At 44.0% G+C, this 22,698-nt stretch overlaps 3 protein-coding genes across 5 annotated transcripts; 2 read left to right on the top strand and 1 right to left on the bottom strand.

Moving 5' to 3' along the window:
* Positions 1-409: 409 nt before the first annotated feature.
* Positions 410-6,563, bottom strand: LOC139539566 (tetraspanin-33). 2 transcript variants are annotated; one of them, XM_071342631.1, is made up of 8 exons: positions 6,443-6,563; positions 4,943-5,000; positions 4,550-4,674; positions 4,253-4,327; positions 3,985-4,080; positions 3,588-3,716; positions 2,919-3,080; positions 410-746 (listed from the first exon to the last, which is right to left on the bottom strand). In XM_071342631.1, the coding sequence occupies exons 3-8, from the start codon at positions 4,655-4,657 to the stop codon at positions 591-593; spliced, it is 726 nt and encodes a 241-aa protein (XP_071198732.1). In that variant the 5' UTR covers positions 4,658-4,674; positions 4,943-5,000; positions 6,443-6,563; the 3' UTR covers positions 410-590. The 2 variants fall into 2 exon arrangements, with proteins under 2 accessions (XP_071198732.1, XP_071198731.1); XM_071342630.1 differs by lacking the exon at positions 6,443-6,563 and adding an exon at positions 5,346-5,530.
* Positions 6,564-6,578: 15 nt separating this feature from the next.
* On the top strand, positions 6,579-21,329 carry LOC139539567 (receptor expression-enhancing protein 6-like). Of its 2 annotated transcripts, none has more exons than XM_071342633.1 (5): positions 6,579-6,892; positions 9,160-9,253; positions 12,901-13,039; positions 13,420-13,588; positions 18,430-21,329. In XM_071342633.1, exons 1-5 carry the CDS (start codon positions 6,760-6,762, stop codon positions 18,537-18,539), a joined length of 645 nt encoding a protein of 214 aa, XP_071198734.1. In that variant the 5' UTR covers positions 6,579-6,759; the 3' UTR covers positions 18,540-21,329. The 2 variants fall into 2 exon arrangements, with proteins under 2 accessions (XP_071198734.1, XP_071198735.1); XM_071342634.1 differs by having other exon boundaries at positions 20,439-21,329.
* A 673-nt stretch (positions 21,330-22,002) lies between these two features.
* LOC139540537 (UPF0449 protein C19orf25 homolog) lies at positions 22,003-22,603 on the top strand (the record flags this gene model as incomplete). Its single annotated transcript, XM_071344418.1, has 2 exons — positions 22,003-22,123; positions 22,326-22,603. Coding segments are annotated over 2 exons (273 nt in total), but the record flags the coding sequence as incomplete, so codon positions are not given.
* Positions 22,604-22,698: the final 95 nt, after the last annotated feature.

The following is a 22,698-nucleotide window of genomic DNA, read 5'->3' on the forward strand; positions in this document are numbered from 1 at the left end:
GCTGGTTGAGAGAATGCCAAGAGTGTGCAAAGCTGTCATCAAAGAAAAGGGTGGCTACATTGAAGAATCTAAAATCTAAAATATATTTTGATTTGTTTAACACTTTTTTTGTTACTACATGATTCCATATGTGGTATTTCATAGTTTTGATTCTTCACTATTATGCAAATTCTAGTGTATTCAAGGTTTAAAACGGCTTCTTAAGTTTGTCATTTTCATTCACATTTCCTGTTGCTACAGGATTATTTTCCTGATGTGAGAAACTGTTCAAATTAAGATAGAACATCCGTTTTAAAATAAAGTTTCTTATATTGATAAGATAATCTGAGACATTTCCTGTGGTTGGAAATCATGTATTTAATAGTTAATGCCTTTGGTTTCCGGCTTGCAATGAAAAACCAGGCGATGATCAGAATCACAGTTTTAATAACATACAAAAATCAAGGCCACATCTGTGCACAGTGGACCACACAGTGCTTTCTTGAACAACCTTTTGACATGAAAGTACATAGATTCACAGTGGGTACAGACTACTTCTGTTCAAAGCTGTTGCTCATGTACAACTCTAATGGACCGAGAGGAGGGCCCTTTCATTCCTTATTGAAGTCCCAGGAAGCAGGGTACCAAACATTGTTGTCTAGTCTTTCTCTAGTCAAAGAAGGGTGTTTTCCACCATCTTGTTTTGGCCTCTGTTGAACCGTCTTTATTCGAGACACCTGGCAAGATGCCAAAGTAATCATACACAGCTGCAAGAAAACAAAAACAAAAAGTTGGTACATGATGAAAAAAGAATGGCCACAACAAACATGCCTACAATCACTCATATTTTCTCAAGTCCTTTTTGAAGCACTGTCTTTGTGTTGATTTAGAAATCACTGTCTTTGTGTTGATTTAGAAATCACTGTCTTTGTGTTGATTTAGAAATCACTGTCTTTCTGTTAATTTAGAAATCACAGTATTTTTGTTTCTGTTTCTGTGACTTGTGTAGCTTTATGTGTTTCTGCTTGTTTTCAACTGCACTGACACAGTGCATCTTCAAATGTGATTACACATGTTATTGGACTGGTAATCTAATTGTGGTTTTGTGGCCTCTTTGCGACTGAGAATTCCCTACAAATATAAACTCAGCAAAAAAAGAAATGTCCTCTCACTGTCAACTGAGTTTATTTTCAGCAAACTTAACGTGTAAATATTTGTATGAACATAACAAGATTCAACAACTGAGACATAAACTGAACAAGTTCCACAGACATGTGACTAACAGATATTGAATAATGTGTCCCTGAACAAAGGGGGGGGGGGGTCAAAATCAAAAGTAACAGTCAGTATCTGGTGTGGCCACCAGCTGCATTAAGTACTGCAGTGCATCTCCTCCTCGTGGACTGCACCAGATTTGCCAGTTCTTGCTGTGAGATGTTACCCCACTCTTCCACCAAGGCACCTGCAAGTTCTCGGACATTTCTGGGGGAAATGGCCCTAGCCCTCACCCTCCCATCCAACAGCTCCCAGACGTGCTCAATGGGGATTGAGATCCGGGCTCTTCGCTGGCCATGGCAGAACACTGACATTCCTGTCTTGCAGGAAATCACGCACAGAACGAGCAGTATGGCTGGTGGCATTGTCATGCTGGAGGGTCATATCAGGATGAGCCTGCAGGAAGGGTACCACATGAGGGAGGAGGATGTCTTCCCTGTAACGCACAGCGTTGAGATTGCCTGCAATAACAACAAGCTCAGTCCGATGATGCTGTAACACACCGTCCCAGACCATGACGGACCCTCCACCTCCAAATCAATCCCGCTCCAGAGTATAGGCCTCGGTGTAACGCTCATTCCTTCGATGATAAACGCGAATCCGACCATCACCCCTGGTGAGACAAAACCGCGACTTGTCAGTGAAGAGCACTTTTTCCAGTCCTGTCTGGTCCAGCGACGGTGGGTTTGTGCCCATAGGTGACGTTGTTGCCTTAATTGCCTACCGTCTGTAAGCTGTTACAGACATCTCACAAGTCCTTAACTGGCAGCTTCATTAAATAGTACCTGCAAAACACCAGTCTCAATGTCAACAGTGAAGAGGCGACTCCAGGATGCTGGCCTTCTAGTGGGGGGAGGACTTGTGAGGCGTCTGTTTCTCAAACTAGACACTCTAATGTACTTGTCGTCTTGCTCAGTTGTGCACCGGGGCCTCCCACTCCTCTTTCTTTTCTGGTAATAGCCAGTTTGCGCTGCTCTGTGAAGGGAGTAGTACACAGCATTGTACGAGATCTTAGGTTTCTTGGCAATGTTTTGCATGGAATAGACAAGAATAGACTGACGAGTTTCAGAAGGAAGTTATTTGTTTCTGGACATTTTGAGCCTGTCATCGAACCCACAAATGCTGATGCTCCAGATACTCAACTAGTCTAAAGAAGGCCAGTTTTATTGCTTCTTTAATCAGGACAACAGTTTTCAGCTGTGCTAACATAATTGCAAAAGGGTATTCTAATGATCAATTAGCCTTTTAAAATGATCAACTTGAATTAGCTAACACAACGTGTCATTGGAACATAGGAGTGATGGTTGCTGATAATGGGCCTCTGTACGCCTATGTAGATATTCCATTTAAAAAATCAGCCGCTTCCAGCTACAAAGAAAAAAATGTGCTTTTCTTTCAAAAACAAGGACATTTCGAAGTGACCCCAAACTTTTGAACGCTAGTGTATGTAACATTGTATATTTGTTCATGCCATCTTCTTACTGGTTCATCATACATTTGATTCCTAATGATTTTAAATTGATTTTTGTTGCCAGGTAGATTTCCAGAGCAAATAACAAATGTATTTAAATTGTAACTGCTTAACTGCACTACATTGGAAAGGGGTTTGTACTTTTCCAGAATCGACTATGTTTGGAATCTCCTACTACTGAGCCATGTCTTACCTCTAGGCAGAGCAGAGCCACAGTAATCCCCCCCACTAGGAAGAGGTTCTGCTTCCCCCACCACACAACCTTATCCAGGCAGCCGTTGGTGTACACTCTCCTCCCTGCTGAACTCGGCTCCATACTCTGGACCTCATAGCCACACATGGTGTTGAAAACTGTCTGGGGAATACAGTGGATATAACATTAGTAAGCATGAGTTTTGGGACAGACACTGAAGTCCAGGAATGGCCAACGCTCTTCCTGGAGAGCTACTGGGTGTGCAGGCTTTTGTTGCGGCACTGCTCTAAAACACCTGAATCTTCTGACACCAGGCAAACTGATTGACTATAGTGAATAAGCTTGATTTAAAAATGTTTTCCTGAGGTTTAGATTGAGTTGCTTCACTGCAGTTGCGCCATTCTATTCTAGGATAGTAGGTTGTGTTTCATTGCTCTTGCATGGATTCTGCTAACACAGGAAGTATTTCAGTTGACTCAGCAGCCTGCTGTCCATTGTTCTGTAGGTATGCAGTGCATAGTGTTGTGGTCGACTTCTTCTCATTTCATAATCATAGCAAAGGTTGTTCCCAGAGGTAATTTATATACTGTAGTGCTTTAATAAAGCTGAGTGAAGGAAATATATTATGAATTATGAATGTGTTGTTTTGAGGTTATTTGTTTGTCTGACCTCATTGTGCAGTCGTAGGCAGCAGGAAAAAGGCACTCCACAGGCTTCCAGACTGGGGTTTTCCGCAGAGCACTGGAAGTAGACGTTATCGGACCAGTCCTCATAGGTGTGAACACCACAGCACTGGAACTGAAATCAGAACCGACAAGTGCATTAGTATCAATAAACCCTTGTACAGCAAAGTGAATAGTGCTGTACTTAAATAGATAATATATTAATAATATTTTCATTTATCAGATTATTTTATCCAAAGACACCAATACACAAATACTCGGTATATGTGATCTATAAAGAAATAAAACCCTCAATTCTAGTAATTCTATTTTAGGGCCGGCACCATGCTTCGTCCAACTGAACCATCGGAACCACGTTGACTGTGATTATCAGTGTAATTCACCTTTTTCTGAACAAAGTCAATAACATTTTCCAAGTCCAAATCCTCCCGATAGCTAACAATTGCCTTTCTCATTAACTTCTCCGTCCTCTCCAAAACCTGAAAGAACATCAGAAAGCATCTCATGAGTCAATAGTATCTAATACAACATCATTTGATTATGGTGTAAACTTGTATTCTAAATGTTGGCATGCTGAGAATTGCATCCTGCTTGGCTATAAAGGGCATGCAATTCTCAGCATAAAACTGACTTTCAGGGTTCTCACATTACCTTGTCAGTGAACAGGAATCCAAGCACTGCAGCTGTAATCTGTAGGAGAAGGATTACCACCAATATCCCTGAAAACTGGCAACAGAAGGGACATTTCAACCTTGTAGTAGGCCAGGACAGTTGCATGAATTACTCTCTGTAATCATTATAATGATAAACAATGTTTAGATAATTACATGTCTACTATTCACCACCATCTATCTATGGCTTTCCAATGTACTTAAATCAATATGTTATGTGTGGCTAGCTCATCACAGTGATATTGTAAACTATTGTCTCAAGCAAGGAGCGACTCACTGTCTTCAGTAGGCAGGTTCCATTGCGCAATGCACCGAAGCACCCAAAGAAGGTGATCATAAACATTAGGGAGCCAATGACGATCAGCAAGAGAGCTGGGTCAGTCATCAAAGTGTCCACAACATCTGTGGAATCACACACACACACACACACACACACACACACACACACACACACACACACACACACACACACACACACACACACACACACACACACACACACACACACACACACACACACACACACACACACACACACACACACACACACACACACACACACACACAGTCTCATCAGTGGCATGTATCGCACTAAATAGGCTATATGTGTCAGTTGAGTCTAGACAAGCACTTGCCATTGAAAATGTGTGTTTATGACATTTAGACTGACCTTTCTCTTTGGAAACTTTGGCGTAGATTCCTACTGCTATAAGAACAGCACTTGCTACCTGGAGAAAGGAATGTTGAACTAATTGTAATATAGCATGCAGTTGGATTTACAAACTTGTCATTTGTATTTCATAGTAGCCTTTCACTTTGAATATTCTGTGTAGGCAGGCTGTCATTAGCTACAAGGAATAATCAATCACTGAACTTTAAAGTAAACACAGCAGGCTTTTTGTGATATTGTGACTGTTAACGACATACACACAGGACATCTACTTCTATCGGCAGTCTTATCTTTCTGATGAGAAAATAGAGTAGCAGAGCATCCTTTGACAATATTAAAAGGAAAATATATATGGGCTACACAAGGCATGTCTCTGCTAATGATATAGTTTTTGTCAACTTACCCAAAAAATGTAACAGCAGATGAATAAAGTGTATTTAATGGTTATATATTTTTTAATTCCTTTCACCATTCTCCTTGTGTATTATGTGAGTTCTTGAAAAGTCGGGTGTGGTGGTTTGAAATCGCCAGACTACAGCAAAGAGTTCTCTTCCCCTTTCCCCTCTCCTGCTTATACTCTCAAGATGTGTCTCAGCTTGTCTAGGGACTGGTTGCAACACTACAAGACACATTCTTTACACCTGAGAGAGAACTTTGGCTACTTGACGTCGACCCCAAATACGTTCCTCATTATTTATAATGGTCAAGTTCACTTAAAACTGGAATCCTTTAATTGAAACAATAACAAAGCAGTCACCACGCCTGTGTTTTGGTAAAAAGCTGTAACAGCTCTCAAATTCAAAGAGAGACCTACGTATGCAGGACTCACCATCCATGATATCAAAAGTATAGTTTTAACCATGTTTTGAGGCTATAAGGTGTTTGTTTAAATTCATTTTTGTTTACCAACATTGGAGTATAACAAGCTTATATGTAGGGTTCTGAGGGAGTATGACAGTTGAACTAAGCTCATTAGGCATTTATAATACACTTCAAGAATCAATGCATTCATTTATAATACAAAAATGGATGTATCAACTAAGGAACAGGTGTCAAACTCATGCCATGGAGGGCCCGTGTCTGTGGGTTTTCGCTCCACCCTTGAACTCCCCTCACCTGGTTGTCGAGGTCTTAATTGAAAGGAAAAAACAAAAACCGCAGACACAGCCCTCCGCGGATTGAGTTTGACTCCCCTGAACTAATGATTCTAGCTTTAAAGTTGAAGTTGCCCCATGGCACATATGCAGGATCAGCTTACCTTTCCAAAGGGCTAAACTTCAACATTAGTGTTTTTACACTAAAACTTGCGTTTTTACGCAAAACTGACCTGAGGTCATTGTCTAGGCCAGGGCAATTTCATTCCACTATGCCTCACTATGAATGCATACACTGCATACACTGCTGGGTAACATAATACATTCCACACAGCAACAAATATTATTCCCGTTGGAAATAGAGACAAATTATAGGCACACACCCATATAATTACAGGTTGTTTACCTGCTGAAATGAATACAGTGTAGCGGATACACCTGTTGGAATTTGGCACTGTACAACTTCAGAGAATTATAACCTGTAGCCTATTCCTTTTGAGTTCCTTCTAGCCAGACGTGATCATTGACGATTCCCTCTCCACCGCAAAATGACGCACCCAGGGATTCTCCAGCAAAGCGGATTGGGGATCCGAAACATGTCCCGTCAGCGGATTTGAACTGCACGGGATTTAGATCTCCACAGGGATTTTTTTTTAAATTATATTATTTACATGTTTATTATTATAATTTACCCTTAAACTCCGAAACGTGTAATTCTTCACCATGGGAATCTCAGAACTACTTGACAAACTTCGAGATCGCGCAGATACATTTCTAAATGAGAAAAACATAGTGACAGATTTCCTTGGGAAACTGGAGGAGAAAACGGGGATCAAGAAAAAATGTTTTGCCATAGGTATGTAATTTCTGTGTAGCCTATTATGATGACACATTTTATGTGCATGAAAAGATGATAACTGGATACCTAAATCGAAATATGATGTCTAGTTATGTCTATGATGGCAACCTGTGAAGGCTATAATGCATTGTAAACCTATGTTCGTTGAATGTACAACACGTTTCGGTTAATCCTGGCTGTGAACACGAACTACAGCCAGCCAAATGGTAGACCTATACGTAAATTAGGCTGTCGCACACAGTTGGTATTGACCAACTTACACACTCTCATCGGGGGAAACTCTATCAATGTAACTTGAAATAAATCGAACTACTTAATAATATCATGTTTTTATGTTTAGGAATAGGAATATTTTAATGGTGCATTATTATAATATAACATGCTACTGCTGTTACTATGTAAACAAAAACAACGCAACTCCATTCAAAGATTTCACTGTCAGAAATCCAACCACAGTGCCAATACCATACCATGCCATGCCATTTATGGGCTCCCGAGTGGCGCAGTGTCCTAAGGCACTGCATCTCAGTGCTAGAGGTGTCACTACAGACCATGGTTCGATTCCAGGCTGTATCATAACCAGCCGTGATTGGGAGTCCCATAGGGCTGAGCACAATTGGATCAGCCTCGCCTGGGTTAGGTTTTGGCCAGGGTAGGCCGTCATTGTAAATAATAATTTATTCTTAACTGACTTGCCTAGTTAAATAAAAAAATGTCTTCGTAGTTATGTCTAATATATCATTGTCAGCCTCCAGAGGACTTAGACAAGGCATGGGACAGGTGTATTCATGCCAGTGGGTGGTACTGATCATTGGAGTCTGGAGGAGAGGCGGAGCTATAGGAGGATGGGCTCATTGTAATGGCTGGAATGGAATTGATGGAACGGAGTATAATGTGGTTTTCACATCTTTGATGTGTTTGATACCGTTCCATTAATACCATTCCAGCCACTGAGCCCGTCCTCCTATAGCTCCTCCCACCAGCCTCCACTGATACATGTTACATGTTGGTATTAGCCCTGGACAGCGCCACCATACTCAGAGCATTTCGTATTATTCTGTACGTCAATCCGAGACACTCCATTGAGTATGACATGTTACGTTTGGCTTTTAGAAATTTTAACAAATGTATTAAAAATAAAAAACGTAAAGTATTTTCAGGTCACTCCAGAGATCGTCAACCAGGTTCAAGCCAGGGCTCTGGCTGGGCCACACAAGGACATTCAGAGACTTGTCCCAAAGCTACTCCTGCTTTGTCTTGGCTGTGTGCTTAGGGTCATTGTCCTGTTGGGAGGTGAACCTTCGCCCCAGTCTGAGGTCCTGAGCACTCTGGAGCAGGTTTTCATCAAGGATCTCTCTGTACTTTGCTTTGGTCATCTTTCCCTCGATCCTGACTAGTCTCCCAATCCCCCACTAAAAACACATCTCCACAGCATGATGCTGCCACCACCATGCTTCACCGTAGGGATGGTGCCAGGTTTCCTCCAGACGTGACGCTTGGCATTCAGGCCAAAGAGTTCAGTCTTGGTTTCATCAGACCAAAGGATCTTGTTTCTCATGGTCTGAGTCATTTAGGTGCCTTATGGCAAACTCCAAGCAGGCTGTCATGTGCCTTTTACTGAGGAGTGGCTTCCGTCTGGCCACTCTACCATAAAGGCCTGATTAGTGGAGTGCTGCAGAGATGGTTATCCTTCTGGAAGGTTCTCCCATCTCCACAGAGGAACTATGGAGCTCTGTCAGAGTGACCATCGGGTTCTTGGTCACCTCCCCTCCCTTCTACCCCGATTGCTCAGTTTGGCCAAGCGGACAACACTAGGAAGAGTCATGGTGGTTCCAAACTTCTTCCATTTAAGAATGATGGAGGACACATTTGTTTTTGGGGACCTTCAATACTGCAGAAATGTTTTGGTACCCTTCCCCAGATCTGTGCCTTGACACAATCCTGTCTCAAAGCTTTACAGACAATTCCTTCAACCTCATGGCTTGGTCTCTCTCTCTCTCTCTCTCTCTCTCTCTCTCTCTCTCTCTCTCTCTCTCTCTCTCTCTCTCTCTCTCTTCCATAATTATGAAGACAGTTATGCATTTTGCATGGCATTCTACAGTTCTGTAAATCCTTTACCAAAAGTCAATAACAGCATTTGAGACTCTTTTCATAATTTCCGTAAGACTACTTACATTCTCATGAAGTAGCAGTGCAATGCTTGATTAAGATATTTGTGCAGTATAAAGTTTGACCTCTCGTCGTGTCTTTTCTGTTATCGACAGGTGCAGTGTCTATGACAGGACTGTATTTGGTATATGGCTATGGCGCCTCCCTCCTCTGTAACATGATTGGTTTTGTGTATCCTGCATATTACTCGTAAGTACAGTAGCGAATTAGGTTTAAAGTTACATGTATTTAGCATTAACTTAAAACTGTATATCTTTATGTACTGTATATCTACTTCTAATGTACACTACAGCAACTACCTAGAATGATTATAAAAGAAAATGTTCAATTGTGTCACGTTCCTGACCTGTTTTCTGTTGTTTTGTATGTGTGTGATGGTCAGGGCGTGAGTTTTGGGTGGGCAGTCTATGTTTGCTGTTTCTATGTTGGTTTTGGGTTGCCTGGTATGGCTCTTAATTAGAGGCAGGTGTTTTGCGTTTTCCTCTAATTGAGAGTCATATTAAGGTAGGTTGTTCTCACTGTTTGTTTGTGGGTGATTGTCTCCTGTGTCCTTGTCGGTGTACCACACGGGACTGTAGCGTTTGTTCGGTTTTTGTGTAGTCTGTTTTTCCCTGTCCGTGCGTTCTTCGTGTTTTATGTAAGTACTCTCGTTCAGGTCGGTCTTCTTCGTTTTGTAAAATATTCAAGTGTCTTCGTGTGTTTAGTTTTGTCTTGTAAATAAAGTTTCATGATGTATTCAAAACCCGCTGCACGTTGGTCAAATCCATGCTACTCCTCTTCTGATGAGGAGAAGGAGGAAGCGCGTTACAGAATCACCCACCAAACCCAGATCAAGCAGCGGGTTAATGGACAGCAACGACAGCGCACGAAGCAGGATTTATGGTCTTGGGAGCAAGTATTCAACGGAGAAGGACCCTGGGCTAAGGTGGGAGAGAATCGCCGCTCTCGGGAGGAGGAGGCAGCCACAGCCCAGGAGCGCTGGTATGAGGAGGCAGCGCGGCGACGCGGTTGGAAGCCCGAGAGTCAGACCCAAAAATTTCTTGGGGGGGGGGCACACGAGGAGTGTGGCAAAGCCGGGTAGGATACCTGAGCCAACTCCCCGTGCTTACCGTGGAGTGAGAGAGCGTCGTACTGGTCAGACACCGTGTTATGCGGTAAAGCGCACGGTGTCCCCAGTACGCGTGCTTAGCCCGGTGCGGGCTATTCCACCTTGCCGCACTGGGAGGGCTAGGTTGGGCATCGAGCCAGATGTCATGAAGCCGGCCCAACGTATCTGGTCTCCAGTACGTCTCCTCGGGCCGGCATACATGGCACCAGCCTTACGAATGGTGTCCCCGGTTCGCCAGCATAGCCCAGTGCGGGCTATTCCACCTCGCCGCACTGGCAGGGCTACGGGCACCATTCAACCTGGTAAGGTTGGGCAGGCTCGGTGCTCAAGAGCACGTGTCCTCCTTCACGGTCCGGTATACCCGGTGCCACCTCCAAGTACCAGTCCACCGGTGGCAGCCCCCCGCACCAGGCTGTCTCTCCGGGTTCTCTCTCCAGCTGCTCCCACCTGTCCAGCGCTGTCAGAGCTTTCCTCCTCTCCAGCGCAGCCAGTGCCTATACCACGCACCAGGCCTGCTGTGCGCCTCAGCAGGGCAGAGTCGGCCGTCTGCCCAACGCCTTCTGCACTGCCTGTCTGCCCAGCGCCGTCGGAGCCATCTGTCTGCCCAGCGCCGTCGGCGCCATCTGTCTGCCCAGCGCCGTCGGCGCCATCTGTCTGCCCAGCGCCGTCTGAGCTGCCCGTCTGCCCAGCGCCGTCTGAGCTGCCCGTCTGCCCAGCGGCGCCTGAGCTGCCCGTCTGCCCAGCGGCGCCTGAGCTGCCCGTCTGCCCAGCGGCGCCTGAGCTGCCCGTCTGCCCAGCGGCGCCTGAGCTGCCCGTCTGCCCAGCGGCGCCTGAACTGCCCGTCTGCCCAGCGGCGCCTGAGCTGCCCGTCTGCCATGAGCCTGCAAAGCTGCCCGTCTGCCATGAGCCTGCAAAGCTGCCCGTCTGCCATGAGCCTGCAAAGCTGCCCGTCTGCCATGAGCCTGCAAAGCCGCCCGTCTGCCAAGAGCCTACAGAGCCTTCCGCCAGACCGGATCAGCCAGAGCCTTCCGCCAGACCGGATCAGCCAGAGCCTTCCGCCAGAACGGATCAGCCAGAGCCTTCCGCCAGACCGGATCAGCCAGAGCCTTCCGCCAGACCGGATCAGCCAGAGCCTTCCGCCAGACCGGATCAGCCAGAGCCTTCCGCCAGACCGGATCAGCCAGAGCCTTCCGCCAGACCGGATCAGCCAGAGCCTTCCGCCAGACCGGATCAGCCAGAGCCTTCCGCCAGACCGGATCAGCCAGAGCCTTCCGCCAGACCGGATCAGCCAGAGCCTTCCGCCAGACCGGATCAGCCAGAGCCTTCCGCCAGACCGGATCAGCCAGAGCCTTCCGCCAGACCGGATCAGCCAGAGCCTTCCGCCAGACCGGATCAGCCAGAGCCTTCCGCCAGACCGGATCAGCCAGAGCCTTCCGCCAGACCGGATCAGCCAGAGCCTTCCGCCAGACCGGATCAGCCAGAGCCTTCCGCCAGACCGGATCAGCCAGAGCCGTCCAGCCAGGATCAGCCAGAGTCCCTCAGCCAGGACCTGCCAGAGTCCCTCAGCCAGGACCTGCCAGAGTCCCTCAGCCAGGACCTGCCAGAGTCCCTCAGCCCGGTGCTGCCCCTTATCCCGGTGCTGCCCCTTATCCCGGTGCTGGCCCTTATCCCGGTGCTGCCCCTTCATTTAGGTGGTTTTAGTTGGAGGGTGGTCATTGGGAGGGGGATACAGAAGCGGGGAGTGACTATGGTGGTGTGGGGACAGCGTCCGGAACCTGAGCCACCACCGTGGTCAGATGCCCACCCAGACCCTCCCCTGGACTTTGTGCTGGTGCGCCCGGCGTTCGCACCTTGAGGGGGGGGGTTCTGTCACGTTCCTGACCTGTTTTCTGTTGTTTTGTATGTGTGTGATGGTCAGGGCGTGAGTTTTGGGTGGGCAGTCTATGTTTGCTGTTTCTATGTTGGTTTTGGGTTGCCTGGTATGGCTCTTAATTAGAGGCAGGTGTTTTGCGTTTTCCTCTAATTGAGAGTCATATTAAGGTAGGTTGTTCTCACTGTTTGTTTGTGGGTGATTGTCTCCTGTGTCCTTGTCGGTGTACCACACGGGACTGTAGCGTTTGTTCGGTTTTTGTGTAGTCTGTTTTTCCCTGTCCGTGCGTTCTTCGTGTTTTATGTAAGTACTCTCGTTCAGGTCTGTCTTCTTCGTTTTGTAAAATATTCAAGTGTTCTTCGTGTGTTTAGTTTTGTCTTGTAAATAAAGTTTCATGATGTATTCAAAACCCGCTGCACGTTGGTCAAATCCATGCTACTCCTCTTCTGATGAGGAGAAGGAGGAAGCGCGTTACAAATTGCTTTCATGAGCTTTTTCTCCCAATGCCCTGAGTTTAAGACAAGGGTTTAGCAATCTTGGAATTAAGAACATTTCCAATAAATGTATTTTCAAGAATCGAATTTCTTCTAAACTGTTTGGAGAAACATGAGAAATTACGTAAGAAAATTTCCAAGAACCTTTTGGAGGAATAACAACTTTACTTCACTTTCTACTTAAGTCTATAGTTAAGGAAACAATGTCAGTTAAGAAGAAATGTCTTAAGGTTTTGTGAATCTGGGCCCAGGATAGTATTATTTATTAGCCAGACCGTGTATGTATTGCCATTTTATGTTATGTAGTACCTTGCGTCAAGTAGGCTTATGTAATGTTGGTTACTTTTTCCACTCTTTTATGTAGAATCAAAGCCCTCGAGGGTAAAAACAAAGATGATGACACAAAATGGCTGACCTATTGGGTGGTTTACGGAATCTTCAGTGTGGGGGAATTCTTCTCCGACATCTTCCTTTTTTGGTTTCCTTTCTACTATGCTTTCAAGGTAAGGAGAGCATTAGATGTGTTTCACACAGAAAGACACTATCTGTGTGCTTTATGTTCTAAGCAAAAACGGATTCAACTCACTCATTGTGACCAACCACTGACCTTACAATTACACTCTAATTCAAAATCACTACAGGCTACGGAATGGTATATAACACATTAATAAACAATTAACAAGCCATTATAAGCTAGCTATACATACAATTCATACATTCCTGTCAATAAATCCTGGGTATGCTGTGAAATACCTGTCAAACACATGTATTTATGGTTTACTATGCTCATGGGGGAGTCATGCTTTGCTTATGTCGTTCCTTTAGTATGTGCTGCCCTTCAACGTGTCACAATGTTCCTGTTTTTTCCCTCCCTCTTTCCCAGTGCTTGTTCTTGTTGTGGTGCATGGCCCCCGTTACATGGAACGGCTCTCAGATCCTGTACAACCGGGTGGTGCGACCCTTCTTCCTCAAGCACGAGGCCACTGTGGACAGCATGGTCAATGACCTCAGCGGGAAAGCCATGAACGCAGCCGAGTCCGTCACCAGAGAAGGTACAGAGAAACTGCTAGCTCCTAGCCCCATTGTAGTTAATGTACATCTCAAAGTGATAGTTCACTCTGTTGAAGTCTTTAGGGGCCTTTTGGCAAACTCCAAGCGGGCTGTCATGTGCCTTTTACGGCGGAGTGGCTTCCGTCTGGCCATAAAGGCCTGATTGGTGGAGGTCTTCAGAGATGGTTGTCCTTCTGGAAGGTTCTCCCATCTCCATGGAGTAACTCTGGAGCTCTGTCAGAGTGACTATCGTGTTCTTGGTCACCTCACTGACCAAGGTCCTTCTCTCTCGATTGCTCAGTTTGGCCGGGAGGCCAGCTCTAGGAAGAGTCTTGGTGGTTCCAAACTTCTTCCATTTAAGAATGATGGAGGCCATTGAATCGTCCTACACCGTCTCCAATACCCGTCGGATGTGGCAGGGTTGCAAACTATTACAGACTACAAAGGGAAGCACAGCGCGAGCTGCCAAGTGACACGAGCCTACCAGACGAGCTAAATTACGTCTATGCTCGCTTCGAGACAAGCAACACTGAAGCATGCATGAGAGCATCAGCTGTTCCGGACGACTGTGTTATCACGCTCACCGTAGCCGATGTGAGTAAAACCTTAAACAGGTCAACATTCACAAGGCCGCAGGGCCAGACGGATTACTAGGACGTGTATTCCGAGCATTCGCTGACCAACTAGCAAGTGTCTTTACTGACATATTCAACCTGTCCCTGACTGAGTCTGTAATACCAACATGTTTCAAGCAGACCACCATAGTCCCTGAGCCCGAGAACACTAAGGTAGCCTGCCTAATTGACTACCAACCCGTAGCACTCACATCTGCCACGCTGATCCTCAACACGGGGGCCCTTCAGCGGTGCGTGCTTAGTCCCCTCCTGTACTCTCTGTTCACTCATGACTGCATGGCCAGGCACGGCTCCAACACCATCATTAAGATTGCCGACGACACAACAGTGGTAGGCCTGATCACCGCCATTGACGAGACCTTTATGGAGGAGGTCTGAGACCTGGCCGTGTGGTGCCAGGATAACAACCTCTCCCTCAACATGATCAAGACAAAGGAGAGGATTGTGAACTACAGGAAAAGGAGGACCGAGCACGCCCCCATTCTCATCGACGGGGCTGTAGTAGAGCAGGTTGAGAGCTTCAAGTTCTTTGGTGTCCACATCACCAACAAACTATCATGGTCCAAACACACCAAGACAGTCGTGAAGAGGGCACGGCAAAGCCTATTCCCCCTCAGGAGACAGAAAAGATTTGTCATGGTCCTCAGATCCTCAAAAAGTTCTACAGCTACACCATCGAGAGCATCCTGACTGGTTGCATCACGGCCTGGTCTGGTATGGCAACTGCTTGGCCACTACTACAGAGGGTAGTGCGTACGGCCCAGTACATCACTGGGGCTAAGCTTCCTGCCATCCAGGACCTCTGTACCAGCCGGTGTCAGGGGAAGGTCCTAAAAATTGTCAAAGACTCCAGCCACCCTAGTCATAGACTGTTCTCGCTGCTACCGCACAGCAAGCGCTACCGGAGCGCCAAGTCTAGGTCCAAAAGGCTTCTTAACAGCTTCTATCCCCAAGCCATAAGACTCCTGAACAGCTAATCAAAGAGCAACCCAGACTATTTGCATTGCCCACCCATTACGCTGATGCTGCTCTCTGGTTATTATCTATGCATAGTCACTTTAACTCCACCTATATGTACATATTACCTCAATTACCTCGACTAATCGGAGCCCCTGCACATTGACTCTTTACCGGTACCCCCTGTGTATAGCCTCGCTAATGTTATTTTACTGCTGATCTTTAATTATTTGTTATTTTTATTTCTATTTCTTACTCAAAACTTTTTTTTTTTTTTAACTGCATTGTTGGTTAAGGGCTTGTAAGTAAGCATTTCACTGTAAGGTCTACTACACCTGTTGTATTCAGCGCATGTGACAAATTAAATGTGATTTGATTTGATTTGACTGTGTCCTTGGGGACCTTCAATGCTGTAGCAATGTTTTGGTACCCTTCCTCAGATCTGTTACGCGACACAGTCCTGTCTCTGAGCTCTACGGACAATTCCTTCGACCTCATGGCTTGGTTTTTGCGCTGAAATGCACTGTCAACTGTGGGGCCTTATATAGACAGGTGTGTGCCTTTCCAAATCATGTCCAATCAATTGAATTTACCACAGGGGGACTAAAATCAAGTTGTATCAAGTTGTTGTCAATTTCGAGTCTCATAGCAAAGGGTCTGAATACTTGTGAAAAGAACGTATTTCTGTTTTTCATTTATTATAAATTTGCAAACACTTCTAAAAGACTGTTTCACTTTGTCATTATGTGGTATTGTGTGTAGATTGCTGAGGAATATAAAAATAATGTAATCCATTTTATAGAATAATGCTGTAACGTAACAAAATGTGGAAAAAGTCAAGGGGTCTGAATACCTTCCGAAGGCACTGTACATTGAGTTCCTACCCCCACCAAAAATAAATGTTCATATTCAGTGGCGGCCGGTGCCGTTTAAGATGAGGGAGGATGATTTGTTTTTTATGAGCATGGCCTTATCTCAATTACAGCATGTTGGATGACTGTCATTTACAGTATATTCCATTCACCCAGTTCAATGAAACATCAATAGGTTTAGGCTACTACATGATACCCAAATTTCCCCCGTACCCATCATGAGGTTGCTACAACCTAGGAACCTACAACCTAGGAATTAAGTTTACAAAGTAGGTGCACAGGTCGAGAGAATATCGAGTAATCAAGATGTCAGACAGTGACACATTCAATAGCACCTTACACACTCTTCCAGCATCTAGCTGAACTAGGGTATAATCATTAGTCCAACAGTTGCAAATGAGAGTTTCTATTGGACAAATTCAGGTATGTTTATCCCTGTTTCGTTCCGTTTCGTCCCATTTAAGAAACATTTTTCAACAGAATCGGCGGAATGAATACACCCTTGATCACACGCAAACAGTTCACTTTCATAGCAGCCACATAAAAACAGCATGATCACTTTGCTCGTTGTATATACAATTCCTTCTCCAACTATCTGCGTGCTCTCCTCCTCTCATCTTTTCCCTCGCTTGTGGACTTCAGTGCACAACACATCAGCTGTCTGTGACCAGGCGAAAAAAACTCTAACCCCTACACACAGCCTACATAGTTGTCACTTCATTGTCAACTAGAACTACTAGAACTAATGAGGTTAGTAAACCCGCTACAATCACGCAGTACAGTGTACAGCCAGAAAACAGTTTAGCAGTTACACCGGCGGGCCCCGATGACAATAAATTAATAAAACCAAACGCTTAGCTTGACTTGGAAGAGTTCCAGTGTTGGATAGCCATAGCCAGCTAGCTAACATAGCATCCCTCTCTGTTTGAGCCAGGTGTTTGAATAGACTAAACTAGCTAGCTGCATTTGCTAACTAAGTGAAAGTTAAAAAACATAAAACCAAATATACTGTAGCTAGCGCTCTCTCTCTGCTGCTTCTCCTTAATTTAGGAAGACATTAATATGTTCAAAACTGTTCAACTATTGTCTTTCTATCTCTTTGAGTCAACTACTCACCATATTTTATGCACTGCAGTGCTAGTTAGCTGTAGTTTATGCTTTCAGTACTAGATTAATTCTCTGATGCATTGATTGGGTGGACAATATGCCAGTTCATGCTGCAAGAGCTCTGATAGGTTGAAGGAAGTCCTCCGGAAGTTTTTTACTGTGTAAGTCTATGGAAGTGGGTGAAAACCATGAACCTCCTAGGTTTTGTATTGAAGTCAATGTTCTCAGAGGAGGACAGACGCTAGCTGTCCTCCGGCTACACCGTGGTGCTACCCTACAGAGTGCTGTTATGGCTTCTGTAGACCTTCATGGCAAAACAGTGCGTTTTAATAAATTATTTGGTGACGTGAATATATTTATTTGATAACTTTTTGAATGTTTCACTATTTTTATTTTCTTCTGAAATTCACTGAGGAGGATGGTCCTCCCCTTCCTCCTCTGAGGAGCCTCCATTGTTTCAATTATGCATGTTTGGAGAATGTAGCAATGCTAATGAAAACGTATTGTATCGGTTAGCGGTGCATTTAAAAGGATGCCCAACATATTGCACCAGATTCAGCTACATAGCTATTTTCTCTATGCAGTCCCTAAATTACTTCTCTATGCAGTCCCTAAATTATTTCACAGTATAAATCCTATTAGAGACCTGCGTGTAAACAATGAGGATAGAATCAATGTGCTGTAGACTACTGTATGAGGTCACACCAGTGGTGGATTTCATAAACTGGCAAATGGTCTAGCAGGGATTAACATTGTCGGCTGAGGTCATAGACAGCTTACACCAGGTAGACGAAAGGATGGCAGGAACCAGGTCAGCTGATATAAATAGATCTAGAGGTAACCTGTTGAAAGAGGGAACCTGTTGAAAGAGGGAACCTGTTGAAAGAGGGAACCTGTTGAAAGAGGGAACCTGTTGAAAGAGGGAACCTGTTGAAAGAGGGAACCTGTTGAAAGAGGGAACCTGTTGAAAGAGGGAACCTGTTGAAAGAGGGAACCTGTTGAAATAATGCATACTTGCTGTAAGAATAATGCAAAGTATACGGAACAATCTAATTAGCCTAAATATTGAGAACCGTTTAAATTTCAGTAAAAACAGAGCTATTCTGTTGTGTGTGCATGCGTGTGCATCTGTGTGTGTTTCAGCCTTGATTATTTGTATACAATTTTCCCAATTACTTTTGCAATATCATATGCATAGATTGCTTGTTTCTGTAGGAACCTTCATGTCTCTTTGTTTGCATGTCTCTTTCTCTCTTTCCTGTCTGGCCTCAGTCCTTCAAACACTGGTGAAAAACAAGACTATGCAACAAGCATCAGAGACAAAAGGCTTACCCAGCACATCAGACTCACCTGTATGTAAAACAAACTGTTTATTTTCATAACAAACTCCTTATGACTTTATTTCCTTGGTCCCTAGTTACTCCCTAACAACCCTCCAGCTCAGCTAACATAGTCCAACTATTAGTTAACTTGCACGTTAGCTGAGCCTGCGAGGTGTTTCCCGTAGATCATGAAAAGGGCTTACCAGGAAAAACTTCCAAAAGGACACATTTGTGGCAGAAAGGAGTTGCAGCACTCAACAAGAGATTCATTTATTATTAGCTCACTTTACTCCATTGTTCAGAATGAGCGTACAGGTGACTGATCTCATCTTGAACAATGGTTCCCTTTCTCGGCTCATGACACTCCCATTGCTAATGTGAATTGATAAACTTATGTACATATTATGTAAATTGAAAAATCGTCCCGATATCTCCACTCCAAATCTCTTCAATGAGAATAGGCCCTTAGTCCTTTAGGAAGTTTTTCTTGGCAAGCCCCCTTTTCATGATTTTTGTCATTTTGTTGTAACCTTATGCAAACCACTCCTTCATTCTAGTCGCCTGTCAGTCCCTTAATGAACATAGCCATAGAAAATCAACAATTGTATATCTAATTTTATTGCTATTATTTGTCGAAAACAGAAGATGAAAACATTCGGTGGGATTGAAAGTCAAAACACTATTGAAAGTGCTTGTCATTGTATGGTGCAAGTGTCAAACCCCTCAGTCACACTGTGGACCACTATTTTCTCCCCTTCGGCTGGTAAATGTTGTTGGTGTGTCCTGAGCGATTCCTCTGTAGAGTCATGCTGAAGTTAATGGGGGTGCTAACAAACCAATCGCTCTCCTCTGTGGACAATGGATACTGATAATGCTGCCATGAGTAGCAAAGTTATTTTTCTCTTTCTGCAAGCCTTGAATGTGGGTCTATTGTACATTCAGTTTTGTGTGGTTTGTTGAAGGAAATGTAGTAGCAAGTGCAGCCTCAACACAAAATAAGCTTTCAAATATGGTTCGTCAGAGACTTTATCACAGCAACCACATGGTGAGGTCTGGATTTGAGGGCTGTTTTCTGAAGAAGAAAAAAAAGGACATAAATCAGCAAATCCCGCTTGTGAGAAGAACACATGCCAGGACTAAAGCTTCTCCCAGGCTTCCCTCCTCAGGGTCTTATCTAGAACCACTACAAAGGCCATTACCTGAGCTGTGAAAAGAGGTAGTCGACTATCGGCCAATTAGCCTATATTTCAAGGATGCTAAACGTATGCTTCCCACTGCTTTGTTTCCCTTTCATAACATGGTTGTGAAGCTCTTCTGAAAGTAATTCCTCCTCATTGTCTTGTCTGGTCCTATTCTATGTCTGTTCATAAGATGATTCATGAGTTGACCTACACTGAACCCAAAGTAGACTAATGGTAAGTGACACGCAGTGATACTGTATGTACACAGGATTACTCACTGTATTCACCTGGTCAACCACAAGGGCAGTGGCTGGATCTGGTGGCATAGATAGATTACTAATTGCATTAAGCAAAATACCTAACTTCTTAAAAGCATCGTTCACTCCAAAAGTTTGTCAGATGTTTTCAGACTTCCAAAGTTGTCTTATGTCGATATGAGTTTATGTTCCATGACATCATTGTGTAGATCCAGCTATGCCTCAATCGCAAATGAATAATAGAGATATAGACATGGTCTACTTTCGACATAAGACTACCTTTGGGATTTGAAAGTATTTTACAAAATTAGATTTTGTGAACTATGAGCAACTTTGAGTGAACAATGAGCAACTTTGAGTGAACTATGAGCAACTTTGAGAGAACAATGAGCAACTTTGAGTGAACTATGAGCAACTTTGAGAGAACAATGAGCAACTTTGAGTGAACTATGAGCAACTTTGAGAGAACAATGAGCAACTTTGAGTGAACTATGAGCAAGTGTCTTTCATTATATTTACAGATCCACAGGTAGAGGCAACGTCTCAGTGATGGTACTGAAGACAGCAAACCAAACCATGCCAGATTCACCGGAAGGACTTTGGTTTCCATGTTGACTTGCAAACTACTGAACCACTTATACTTGATGTCCTATGGTGGGAAAACGATTAAACAAATCTGACAGAGATGGGATACCATTACACAGACAGATAACGGGACAGGAAAGAAACATAGCCAAGTTAAAATAATGCCGCTTCATATCGACCAAAACCATTGCAGCTGAAATCACTTCACAGCCGCGTGGTCGTGTGTCTGGTCAGTTGAATGCTATGCAATGTCTGATATTTTGACCTTCTCATCACCTGATTATAGTAACTGAATTTGTCTGATATGTCTTTGCTTTACAATGAATGTCCTTGTCTTCCGATAAGGGAGTGTGTGGGCTCAATGCTTCAACAATAGGCACAGTGTTCTAGTCTTAGACTTCTTTGTTTTTGTTTTCACATACTTCATTGTGCTGAATTGAATATTTATTCATCGTTGTCTTTTGTTTCTTTTTTTTTTATTTGAACATGTTTTTTTCTCTTTTTGTCTTGTAAAATTGTATTATAGTCAGATCTAGGCTGTATTAAAATGAAATTGCCACATACCTCTACTGTAAGTTAGATTTTAATGCAGTGGGTCTTGGAATCCTAGTGAGATCATTTTCCAATGGTAAATACTGCTACTATGTATTTAACCAATAATTTAAATGGAATGAGAAACGGAGTAAGTGCTACTTATTGTAGTTGTGAGTTAGCAATGCAATAAGATATTTCAATAACATTCCATTATTATTATTATTATACATGTACATATGTTGTACTCTCAAAAGCACATAAAGTTGTACCAATTGTGTATGAATAAAAGTGTCCTCTTATTCAGTGTGTTTTTTACTGTACATGTTGCTTATCAAGATGATCACAGATTCTTTGGCATGGAGCAACGGAGACAAAGCATTTTAGAGGAGAGTGCCCTCTATTGGTCGTCATCATCATTGTCTCAACAGCAATGAAAAACGGCGTCTAAATTGCGTGTTGGCAATAAAAACATAAAATTTGATGTATTATTCAACAGATATAAAAAATAAAAAAACAACATTAAAAACATAATGAACAAGGTTAACAAAGAATATAACAAATACGTGCGTAATGTCGTGTCTGTCTCACACAAATGACGTCTCAACTTCAGGTTCACGCACGCGCACAATAATGTTTTTTTTTGCATATTGATTTTGTTTAAGTTATGTTGTATGCACAGTTCTAAACGTTTGTAAGACAGCTTGGTGAAATTGCACCGTAGAAAGTCTTCAGCTAGCTACCAACAGAGAAGTGGCAAATTTAGGAGACCCCGTAAAACCATGACTGTCTTACTTATGAAATTTGACATGTGTAGACAGACACCAGTAGCAAAATAGGACTCTTAGCTATAATAGCTAATTGGACATATAAATTCGCTGGCTATCTAAGACATACTTCTCCACGGTGCCATTATTCCAGATAGTCCACATTTTGGTTCTGCAGAATGAATATCAGCATGGGTGCTAAAATAAGAAGCGAGTGGTGCTTCATAGTCGACCAGATCCGCCCACTGTGGATCACATTCTTGCGGACATCAGAGTCTTTCCGAATGATCCAGTCTTCAGCGTCTTGGAGGATGCTAACCAAGGTATGCACCTAGCTACTGTACATCAGTCAAATAGACGACACTATTACTAAGTGAATTCAAGCAGACACCCTTCACTTTATTTCACATGTAATGTTATGAGGGAGAGCATCTAATTTGTAGCTTTCAGCAAATTGTCTACTCGATTTGGTGGCCTGTGTTTCAGGAAACCTATTGAACTAAACTGGATTTCCCCCTTCCACAGATGCCAAGAAGGGGTCATCAGATAATGAAGTGGAGACAAAGTATCTTCAGAGCTGCAGGTACTTGGAGATGAACAAGCGGCTTCAAGAGGTCAGAGGTGAACTCATGCAGCAGAGGGAGGAACTGCGGGCAGTTGGGGATCAGTGTGGCTGAGGTCAAAGGGAGAGCCCTCAAACTAGTCTTTGAGGCATCACACCTCAGGGATTGGGGAGCACCTAACCTCAGGGCTTGGGGAGCACGTTACCTCAGGGCTTGGGGAGCACCTTACCTCAGGGCTGGGGGAGCACCTAACCTCAGGGCTGGGGGAGAACCTAACCTCAGGGCTGGGGTAGCACCTTACCTCAGCTTGAACAGATTCATCACGAGAAAACTTG

The sequence above is a fragment of the Salvelinus alpinus genome, chromosome 15 (assembly GCF_045679555.1).
Source record: "Salvelinus alpinus chromosome 15, SLU_Salpinus.1, whole genome shotgun sequence".
In the NCBI taxonomy this organism is placed as follows: Eukaryota; Metazoa; Chordata; class Actinopteri; order Salmoniformes; family Salmonidae; genus Salvelinus; species Salvelinus alpinus.